Source organism: Hypomesus transpacificus, chromosome 2 (assembly GCF_021917145.1).
Source record: "Hypomesus transpacificus isolate Combined female chromosome 2, fHypTra1, whole genome shotgun sequence".
Taxonomy (NCBI): Eukaryota; Metazoa; Chordata; class Actinopteri; order Osmeriformes; family Osmeridae; genus Hypomesus; species Hypomesus transpacificus.
In genome coordinates, this window is record NC_061061.1 from 13,388,725 (window position 1) to 13,399,967 (window position 11,243).

The following is an 11,243-nucleotide window of genomic DNA, read 5'->3' on the forward strand; positions in this document are numbered from 1 at the left end:
TCTGTCTCTAATAGCCGTTTAAATCGCGTTGTTTTCGTATCAAAGCAGGGAAATAAATTATTATTCTTTGACGTTATAACCGATGCACTAGAAGCCTACATTGTAGCCACGACACTGTCACGGTGACAGCCCTATATCGAAATGAATATTTTCAGCTATACAATTTTACATAACTTTTTGAATTTGGGGTAGCCTAGTAACAGACATAGGGCATGATATAGTGCCTATATAGGCAACATCCACTACAATGTCACAATCAGCCTCGGAACGCGATTTCAGTCCGTATCCATGGAGGGGCGCAATCTTGTAATTTCTCAAATGCGCGAAGAAAAGGTGGCCCGCCCATCACTTAACACCTGTCCAGTTGGTTCAGTAATCTTGGCCATATAAGAACCGTACCTTTTGAACAGTCACAGACTCTCAGGAATGAACCTTTTCACTAAACCTTGTCGCAAGGAGGACATTTATTTAATAAGATGGGTATCGGACTTACCTTTTTTTTCTCAGAAAAGAGAAATATGATGCAAAAAGAAATCAAATATGGGATCATATGTTTAATGGCTATTTCAGGTAAAACTGTGTGTGTGTCTGTCTGTCTGTCTGTCTTGTCTGTCTGCCATCTTATAGGGCCTACAGTTTGCTATATTTTAAGCCTATTTTGATCATGACAAAACCACTTGGCAACCTCCTCTGGTGGGTGTCTGGTGAGCGCAAACTCATACAATCCACAATAGGAAAAATATACCCTGAGAAGCAACTTGGTAGATTATAGGCTTTGTTATCATTTGAATGAATGGACTCAGACTATATTAACACTGATGTTGACATGCTTAGTGCTCAGACTTAAGGAAGACCCCTTCCATCAGTGCCATGTATTGAATTTAGAATAATAGGTATCATTTCCCACTGGTACCACTAAGAATTAACTTCAGCCTCAATATAGCACCTTTCTGCAATTTCTTTCAGTCACTTTGTTGAAAAACCTGCTCAAATTACTGTAACACACACACTGACTGATCTCTTACCTTTCAGCACTAATTGTCTTAACTGGTGTTGTACCTGTTGCCCGGCTCCGGAGGTCAACTACCAGAAGTAACTTTGTCTCAGCTCCAGGGTCTGCCTTCGAATTTAGCTTAAAAATAACTAACCGGATTTACAATGAGTCACTCCTGGACGCAAACTCAATGTATTACAAACTGCTCCGAATGGAGGTGGAGAACATGGTAAGTGTGTTGCTTTATGATACTCAGAAGTTACCTTGAAGTAGGTTAGCAGATCAACCGGTATTCTATTTTAATAATCTTGGTCTGGGGTACTGGCAGCATTGTGCTTTGTAGATCCACACTCTGACAAGTATTACAATTATGAAATAATTTATCATGCAAAATCACAGATGCAAAAAATTAAATTAAATTGGGGATTGGCCTACTCAACAGAGGGTTTGAAATGGATTATCCCACATATTGTTGTTAATTTACTCAATTTAAAAGTGTAGATTGTATAAAATCTACTTCTGTGTTGTGTTTTTCTTGCAGCTGAATGCTGTCTTTTATGAACCTTTTCTTTCTTATGAATGTGTAGCAGAAATGGCATTCAGGTGAGATAGAAGGTAATGGTGCATGTTTGTTAGCTTGAACAAGGAGATCGTACTTGGCATTTTATCTACAGCAATGGAACATTTTTTGATTAAATTATGACATCAATGTGCCACACATCTATAAGATAGTTTCACCTTACAGTGTATTTGCATCAATAAATTTATGGTTTGTCTTGTACTTTTGCAGTAATGGATCCGTGATTGCAAATACAACATTGCAATTTGGGAATCCGAGCGATAACAAGATATTGATCAGAAGCCTCTTCACCGATTATTATAATTCTAGTTACTCACCTAAGATCCTTGACCTGGACATGACTTACATCCAAGGTAAGTAAAAAAACTTGTGATTATAATTTCAGCTTTTAAATCAATGGCAAATTAATATAAAAGAACAAAGTGTTTATACATGTTAACAATTTACATATGTTGTCATCCTAAAGGTGAAATTCCAACACGAGTCCCATATCCTCTGAACACAACCATGTCGGCTGTATCGTCCCCAGCCCCATCCAGCAGCCCTCTGCCCAGCAGTAGCCAACCAGGATCCACTACAGTCAACCCTCAATCTATTATTACAAGTAGCTCTACAACAAATAAACGAGCTGTCCGCTCAGCTAAAACAACTATCCATCCAACCAATGATACAACTGCTCATCCAGCAAATTATACAACTAGCCATCCAACCACTGATACAACTAGCCATCCAACCACTGATACAACTAGCCATCAAACCAATGATACAACTGTTCATCCAATCAATAGTACAACTATCCATCCAACCAATGAAACAACTTTCCATCCGACCAATTATACAACTATCCATCCAGCCAATAAAACAACTATCCATCCAACCAATTATACAACTATCCATCCAACCAATGAAACAACTTTTCACCCAACCAATGGTACAACTATCCATCCAATTAATTATACAACTATTCATCCAACCAATCATACAACTATTCCTCCCACCAATAGTACAACTATCCATCCAACCAATGAAACAACTATCCATCCAACCAATTATACAACTATCCATCCAGCCAATAAAACAACTATCCATCCAACCAATTATACAACTATTCATCCAACCAATTATACAACTATCCATCCAACCAATGAAACAACTATCCATCCAACCAATTATACAACTATCCATCCAACCAATTATACAACTATTCATCCAACCAATGGTACAAATATCCATCCAACTAATGAAACAACTATCCATCCGACCAATGAAACAACTATCCATCCAACCAATGAAACAACTATCCATCCGACCAATTATACAACTATTAATCCCACCAATGGTACGACTATGCATACGAACAATGAAACAACTATCCATCCAATTAATTATACAACTATCCATCCAACCAATGGTACAACCAGCGTTCTAATCAACAGTACAACCAGCCATTCAAACAATTTTACAACCAGCCTTCCATTCCCTATTAAAACTACATCTACCCAACACAATGGCACAAATAGCACCACTAGTAATGCAACCACTAGTGGGACAACCACCATCCAGTCTGGGGGCACACTCATTCCTTCGACAGTTCACACCGGGGCTACTACTTTAAGTCACACCTTAAGCAAATCTGACAGTTCAGTTGCCCCTACAAAGGCCAGTGCAGGAAGTACAACCAGTCATGTGTTGACAGAGAGCATTGGGGCAGTAGTTCTGGCTCCGAGGGCCCAGCAGGGTGTCCCTGGATGGGCCATTGCACTGCTGGTACTGGCCGCTCTCATCTTACTGCTGCTTCTCCTGCTACTTATATGGTTGGTGAGTACACACACAGAGCACAGCAAGTCACACAGCCATACTGGGAAAATTCTACATATGTACACACTGTTGAGAAACAACATCATCATCATCATTACCACACCCAACCAAAGAAGCACATAGACATATACAGTTTCTTCCTGAATACCTTTTTCAATACTTACCATTGAGATACTTTGAGATTTGTAATGGATTTTCCTTTCTTAACTATTATTCTGACCACGTTGGCCTGTCTCTCTGTTCCTCAGCTGGTGTGGGTGTGTTGCAGGAGAGACAGAGCCTTCAGCCCTTATAACCCGATAGAAATCCCGCTGTACTCCACACACAGCCGCTTTGAGGTACCCAACGGTAAACCTTTTGTAAGTCCACTATAAAACATGCACCATAAGACCCTAATTGGTATCTGCTCCCTCATAACTTCTCTATAGACTGGACTACACTGGTATCCATGGTTCCGGCGGGACTATGCTGGTATTCATGGTTCAGCCTAGACTATACTGGTATTCATGGTTCAGCCTACACTCCACTGGTATTTATGGTTCAGGCTGGACTATATGGGTATTCGTGGTTCAGCCTAGACTATCCTTGTATAGATGGTTCAGCCTTTCCTGGTATCATGGTTCAGGCTGGACTATCCTGGTAGTCAGGAGCTCTGGTTTGAGAAGACAACAGATCCTCATTTCACCAAATCACAACACACAAACTCCTGGCTTTGTGTTTCCTTTATTCAGTCAGAATCTTGTGGCATCAGATATAAGACAAACAAAAGAGCACACTCACATGCACGCACCCATGCATAGACCTGTGGACGCACGCGCACACACAAAGACACACACATGCACACACACACACAGAGTAGAGAGAGCGAGTTTGGCAAATGCTACCGAGAGTGCTTGCTCTTGCCACTGTGTTCATAGATGTCTCTTTGTACCTAGACGGCTTTGACCAGGGAAACATGATGCATGGGAAACTGGAGCCTTCCCCATAGTGGCACCTAGCCTCACTACCCAAGCCCATCCCCCTAGCCTCACTTTCCTACTTTCACTCCCACAGCCTCACTCCTCTAGCTTCACTCTCATATCCCAACTCCCCTAGTCTCACTCCTCTATCCTCACTCTCCTAGACTCAAGCCAGCTTTAGTTTATCAGCCTAATCTCTGAAGACGGGGGGACTAACATACTAAAACATCCACTACTATCACTGCCAATCAAGCCTTCGGAAACATGATTCTACAACTTCATAGTCTCCAACTAGGGCGTAGAGCCATGTTTAACAGAAACTGGTCTCTCCACAAAAAATAATGCCCCTGGATGTCATTCTCATGTCTATATATTGAGCATGACCTAGAGATAACTTATCAGAAGTTTAAAATAAATGCAGTAGAACTTGCCAATGTTGCATAGAGAACTTTCTCAACTAGCTAGGAACAATGGAACCATTGATTAGGCACTGAGAAGGCTTCCAGGTCTGTGACACAGCAGTGGCAGTATAGGGTGCACAGTGGGGAGTATCAACATCAAAAGACAATGTAGTAAATAATACGTATGTTAGATACAATTCTTCTTCTTCTTCTATATCTTATTCTTCTTCTATATTTTATTCTTATATAATGATATTTCATTTAGTCTAAGATCTGTAATGTTTGGGTAAGGGTAGGTTAATGGGATGTGAACTGCTACATTTTTTTAAAAGTATGTTCTGTGTGCCATGCCCACAACATGCAGTATATTAAGTACTTCTGTATGCTCTCTTTCTTCATAACAGTTGACCCATCGGAGAGTCTCAGAATTTACTAAGAGACTTGTTTACTGAGATCTGTGTGTGACTGAACTGTTTTTGTTTGTAACCAGGATGAAATCCCACCCCCATCAAAGAATCGAACAGGGATGTACGTGGTCAATAAGTGAGCTGTAAAGCTGAAGAAAGTGGATGCACAGGTAGGTAATGCAATCCAATTAATGCACACCCCGGATTTCTCCATGCAATGTTCTGTTAAAAATAGCTAGTATGTAAGTGAATCAATGTATATATTCTTTACACTAAGCAATACATGGTAGGCAAATATTTATCTCCAGCATATTTGAACTGAGGCAAGATTGGGTATAAAGTATGATGTCTAAGGACCATTTGATTACCATGTTTTCATGTTTACTGGGTAGCCAGGCTTTTGTTCAAAAACACTGTTTAGGTATTTCCCCAATACTTGATTTACTCACTGCAATGTAATGACAATGTTATTCATTTCATGCAACTAATACAGCAGTTATGGAAGTAGTTATTGAACACTGTTACTGTAATCACCCACATATTACTTCCACTTCCCCATAAAAGCTTTAATAGACAACTTCATCAAATAAATTCAAACAGCACCCCCAATTCTTGTCTGAACTTCAGCACCTTCCTTTAGCAAGAGGTGGATTGACAGTTGTTTCACAAAAGTAAGACGTGACTTGCTTCACCAAAGGCAAATGGTTAGAAAAGGATTGCTGGAACATCATTGGCTAGAAAATAGCAGGCTGCTTAAAAAAAAAAAAAAAAACATTCCACTGGCACTGAGTTCTCTGTGTTGCTAAACAACTATCAGACGTCATTAGCTTCCACAACATGTTCATAGGCGACAAAACATTTCTTTTTGTACAGATTTTTCTTTTGCTTATGGTACCTTTAAGAATGTCTCGTGATTTGAGAAAATCATGTTTGATATTATGATGAGATAGATATCTTGGTGTGTGATTTAAAGATTTCTTTTTAGTCATTCTCTCTGTTCATATGTATTTTGTCTTCTCTTGTCTACTCTAAAAGCTCCTGTCTCACGAGGATCAACAAACTGAAAATATTTAATATGTATCAGTGATTGCAAGCTACTATCAGATTTGATTTTGGTATTATGTTTTGATATCATTTCATTAAGTGCTTCTGATTTAATATGAGAAATGTTTAAATGGTTCTGAATAGGGGAATATAATCATTTTGCAAAAAGATTACAATTCACTTTGTATTCCCTGTATTTACTTTTCTTTTCTTATATTGATTTTCTCATAAGGATTTTGTAAATGTGTACATTTTTGTAACAAGTGGGTAATACTGGCAACAAACCCTGTAAATAGCTTTTTAAATTGAAGGCCTTCAAATGTTTGAGAGCAGTAATGGTCCATGTGTGCTGGAGATTAATTTAGGAGACATAAAAAGTGTTAACACGTGGAACACATGCCACTGATATTATCTGATGAATCGTATTCTGCAGTACATTTCCCATCCTTATGGGTGGAATATAGGATAGACCTTCTCAAAGACTGTAATTACATTATGAAATCCCATCAGATTTACATTTACATTTAGCAGACGCTCTTATCCAGAGCGACTTACAGTAAGTACAGGGACATTCCCCCCGAGGCAAGTAGGGTGAAGTGCCTTGCCCAACGTCATTTTGCACGGTGGGGAATCGATCCGGCAACCTTCTGATTACTAGCCCGACTCCCTAACCGCTCAGCCATCTGACTCCCCATTTAGAGATATAAACATCATTGTCATCATTCTTTCTTGGCAGATTAACATAATTGCCACACTAACACACACAGTACTTTACTGTATATTTAAACCAACAGTATATTTTAAATTTAATCGATTATTCTTTTCTTAAAGACTTGCCAAAATAATTAAAACTAATGCATCAATCTTTTTGTAGTTTTTGAGATCATAGTGTATATATTTGGGTGTTCCTGCTTTTATGGTTATTGAAGAGTTGAAGCTCCCTTCAAGCCTTTTATCCCAATAAATATTCTCACCACTATCCCAAGGGGACTAAATGTGTTAAATGGTCTAAAGATCTTTAATTATCTTTAATTGTCTTATACAGATCACCTGTTTCAGGTTCACAGGAAACTATATACTGTATGAATAAAAAGCTACAAACTTAACAACCATTCAAATGAGCCTGCCATTACTCTCTGGACAACACCCTTCATATCAATGTTTCATGACGTATTCCTATTGTCTGACAATCAAACAAAATGATTTATTGTTTGGAAGACTTTTTAAATCAAGGGAAACAAAAGCAACAAAGGCACAAAGAAATCCTAATTCCATTTGTTAACGGTGTAACCAAACATTATTCCAGTTACTTGTAGTGGGTAATTTTTGATAACATGAGCTAAAGGAACAAACTTCACATCAACAAAGGCAACAATGGGTTCCTATTAGACCTATTGTTCAATCATCAAAGCAATAGATGAAATTGAAAGGATTGGGAAAAAAGTAAACTTTTATATAAACCCTATATCCAATCCAGCAGATTAAGTGAAGATAGGAGCAGAATATTTGTTATACATATTGCAAACTATGGACTATACTACAATACACCTATCTGATGTAAGTTTGTTGAAGGCCGTTAAGGACGGTATTGTCTACAATATTGAAATAGGCTTAGACTTAGATTGTCAAGTTACACAACATACAGTTCTTGAAGGGTTGCAGTTTAACGCTTTGTAAATAGCAGACACATCAACTCACACAGGTAGATGTACACACCTATTTTGTGACACATACACAGGTGTTGCTTCGGAAAGGTTGACCATAAACTGTAAGATGCCTGTATCCAAAGTAAACACAGACATGTTTTCACAAAACAGCATTGTGTCTCCAAGTGTAAAGCCATTACTAATTGAGACCAACCCAAACTCTAACTTGGAATTCAAGTAATCAATCACTAAGTATTTGTATGACCTTATGATGTCTTATCCTGGGTGAGGCACTGATAATTCACTTACATGGAAGTATGTAGAATTTGGGTGTGACAGGAATAAGGGGATATGACAAAGAAACACGATGTGATTGAAAGGTAATTGAAAGTAGAACAAAATCCAACCACAGCAGCTGTAATACATTTTTAGAAAATCATAGCAGAGCAGTAAAATAAACATGAAGGCCAATTTCTACCGTATTGTGTACAGAGACCCCCAAGAACTGACTTCAGAATTGTAATGTGCATTGTTTTAATGCAATTTGAAGTGGTTTTGGACAAAAATACATCATTCAAATACACATTTTGCTGTTTATCTATTTTTTATTTTTTACTTAATTGCCACCCTGTGGCTTGAAGTGGCAAATGGATAAAATATTAGGAAATAATGTGCAATAAACTCAGGTTTGAGCACATTATTTTTGTAAAACTTTTGTAAAAATATATAATGGTAACTGAGCCATCACAATTCCTTCAAATTATACCTTAAAAATTATCCATGTCTTTAACTATTATTCAATGACAAACAAAAAGAATACTTATGCTTCTATAAAGCAACTGCAGTTGTTAAGGCAAACCCATGAGGTTATGGAATCCTCCAGAAAGTAGCACAGTTCAGGCGGTTTGGAAATGTTCTAGAGAACACAATTATTAACTGCTCCCTTGGGTTTCCAGAGTTTTGAGCCATAGTTCAAGGGCATATTTGGTTCCAGTACTGACCCTCTCTAAATCTGGGCCTAACGCAGGAGCCCGACTGCACAGGGTAGATAATGGCAGCACAGACTCAGTGAGTCTTCCCTCTGGAGACACTTCAGATACACTGCACAAAACAACACATGGTTGATTTAGTAAGTTATATACATTTATTATATTATTCATTATTAAAATGCTTTAGTTTAGAACTGTGCTTTTACCTTATAGTTGGAGAAAGACCCTCCGGCTCCGGAGGTAATTCAGAACCCTCCTCTCCATCCACAGCAGACACAATGGCCTTGACTAAAGAGGGGTCTACCCACACACAGCCACTGACCTCAGCTGGATCAGGGCATAGACCAGACTGAGAGACAGAAGCATACAAGGAGTAGTACAGTATGCTGGTGATAACACAAGCAAACATAAAACAAAATAAAAAACAAAAAACGCAAATGCAGATGGATAGGCATAGCATGCATTATCGACAAAACAAAGGCTTCCACACAAATGCACATAGGCTACACACCTGGAGCTGCTGGTGGGTCAGGGAGGAGTGGAGCAGCATGTACGTAACCACATGGTGTCTCTGGGGCAACCCCCTGGACAGCATGGGGGGGTACACCGACTGTGGAAGAATCCAACTGGGTTAGTAATGATCAGATGGGTGTTATACCCCCAGCTCTCCTCCCGGAGCCTCATCTACCCTCCCACAGCCCCACTTCCCAGAGCCTCACCTCCCAGAGTCCCAGAATCTGGGGAGAAACATTTCCTGGCTCCAGTTTCAGTCCCGTCTCCTCTCTCAACTCCCTCAGGCCTGCATCCAATAACTGACAAACAAGAGATGGAGTACACATAAGTGCCAATACATGGGTAAAAGTATTTAGTTAAGAGATTGGCTGTGTGTGTATGAACATTAAATTATACTTTCAAGACTGAAAAACACAAACTGTACCCTCTCGTCAAGTTGCACATGGCCACCTGCCAAAAACACACAACGCATGGCTATTCAATGAAAAGTTATCAGATGAAGGTTTAAAATAACATCAGCTATGTACTGTGTGGTCAAATAGTTTCTTCAATTAGCTCTTTAACTGAATTCCACTTTGAGAGACAACATAGTAGCCTTTGTTTGTGCAGTGATTATTAACTGTGAAAGCAATGTGGAGTTGTTGGCTGTTTGATAATGGGCCTTGGTTGACCTTGGCCTAATTGAGAATATCTGAGCAGACGTGCCTGGAGGAACCCACACATTGGGAAATATCCGGAGCCCGGATGCCCGTCGTGTTAACAGCACCTTCTGGTTGGCTGACTGAAGGAGAATTGCAACACCCACATCCACCCCACGGTCCAGGACATCCAATGGGATCGCAGCTCCTTCTTTCATGGATAGGTGCTTGAATGGACAAAACGATGCTCTCTGAGAAAGAAAATGTACAAACAAAAGGACATCCCGCTTTTGTTTACCTGTCAGAAATGTCTGATCCATATACAGATTTGATGTAGCACATTGTCTAGCACATCAAGGATCAGCATTGAAAACACACAATATCAGAAGTCAAGCATTAGACACATTTGGGCTTGAGCCATTGATTGCATAATCAAGATGCCTTCGGACATGGAGCAATATGAAACCTAAAAGTCAACGTTGAGGTCTGAAAGGAGATGAAAATTACGAAGATGGATTTTGATTCAAATCATAGTGACATGAGACATTACCTTGAGAGGAATTCCTCCTGTCTCCCCTGAACACAGGATAAAGCGGTTGTTCTCCAGGGAACATTTAACCTCTGCTTCGTCTTCCAGGGTACTGGCAAAGTGTCCAGTTATGCTCTATCAGAAAACAAATCACACAAGCAACACATTTGAAAATAAACTGAAAACAAATTCTCAACAGTAAATGTTCTCCATTGTTGAAACCGATTCGATTTTATGGACTGTCATTAAAGGATTTGGGTTCGAATCAACATTTACGCGCTATTATCCTCATCTTGTATAAATTACATTGGCAACCAAGCCAGCACTGCAGCCTCACTAACTAACTCGAACCTGAAATAAATGTACTTGCAAAACAAATGACCTGCACAAAACGGACGCATTGCGGGACGCCACTATCCTTTGACAGATAAACTAATATTTTCCTGACTTTTTCCATACTTGTCAAACTGTTATCTAATCATAAAACATCCATCCTGCACGTTACTTTCATGGTAGAGTACTTCCTGGTCACGATCTCGGATCAACAGCACGATTTTACGCAGTTTTTCAAAATAAAAGCATAAAAAATACACTGACAACTACATTTGTTACATTTCCATGTATTGTTTCAATCTAGTCAGTAGTTATAAAATGAAATTTATTGTTGTACAGCGCTCAGCCCATCAGGTCCCTGTATTTTACCACACATTTGAGTATGACTGACT

The 11,243-nt window shown here is 39.2% G+C and overlaps 2 protein-coding genes across 2 annotated transcripts; one reads left to right on the forward strand and one right to left on the reverse strand.

Moving 5' to 3' along the window:
• Positions 1–417: 417 nt before the first annotated feature.
• LOC124479331 (mucin-5AC) lies at positions 418–6,774 on the forward strand. Its single transcript, XM_047038055.1, has 8 exons — positions 418–570; positions 1,033–1,223; positions 1,536–1,597; positions 1,785–1,927; positions 2,041–3,392; positions 3,641–3,751; positions 5,243–5,329; positions 6,195–6,774. Exons 1-7 carry the CDS (start codon positions 477–479, stop codon positions 5,297–5,299), a joined length of 2,010 nt encoding a protein of 669 aa, XP_046894011.1. The 5' UTR covers positions 418–476; the 3' UTR covers positions 5,300–5,329; positions 6,195–6,774.
• A 1,592-nt stretch (positions 6,775–8,366) lies between these two features.
• On the reverse strand, positions 8,367–11,064 carry nudt17 (nudix (nucleoside diphosphate linked moiety X)-type motif 17). The gene is made up of 8 exons (XM_047034558.1): positions 10,901–11,064; positions 10,540–10,653; positions 10,057–10,240; positions 9,776–9,801; positions 9,558–9,650; positions 9,350–9,448; positions 9,045–9,187; positions 8,367–8,950 (listed from the first exon to the last, which is right to left on the reverse strand). Exons 1-8 carry the CDS (start codon positions 10,973–10,975, stop codon positions 8,782–8,784), a joined length of 903 nt encoding a protein of 300 aa, XP_046890514.1. The 5' UTR covers positions 10,976–11,064; the 3' UTR covers positions 8,367–8,781.
• Between the last annotated feature and the right edge of the window lie 179 nt (positions 11,065–11,243).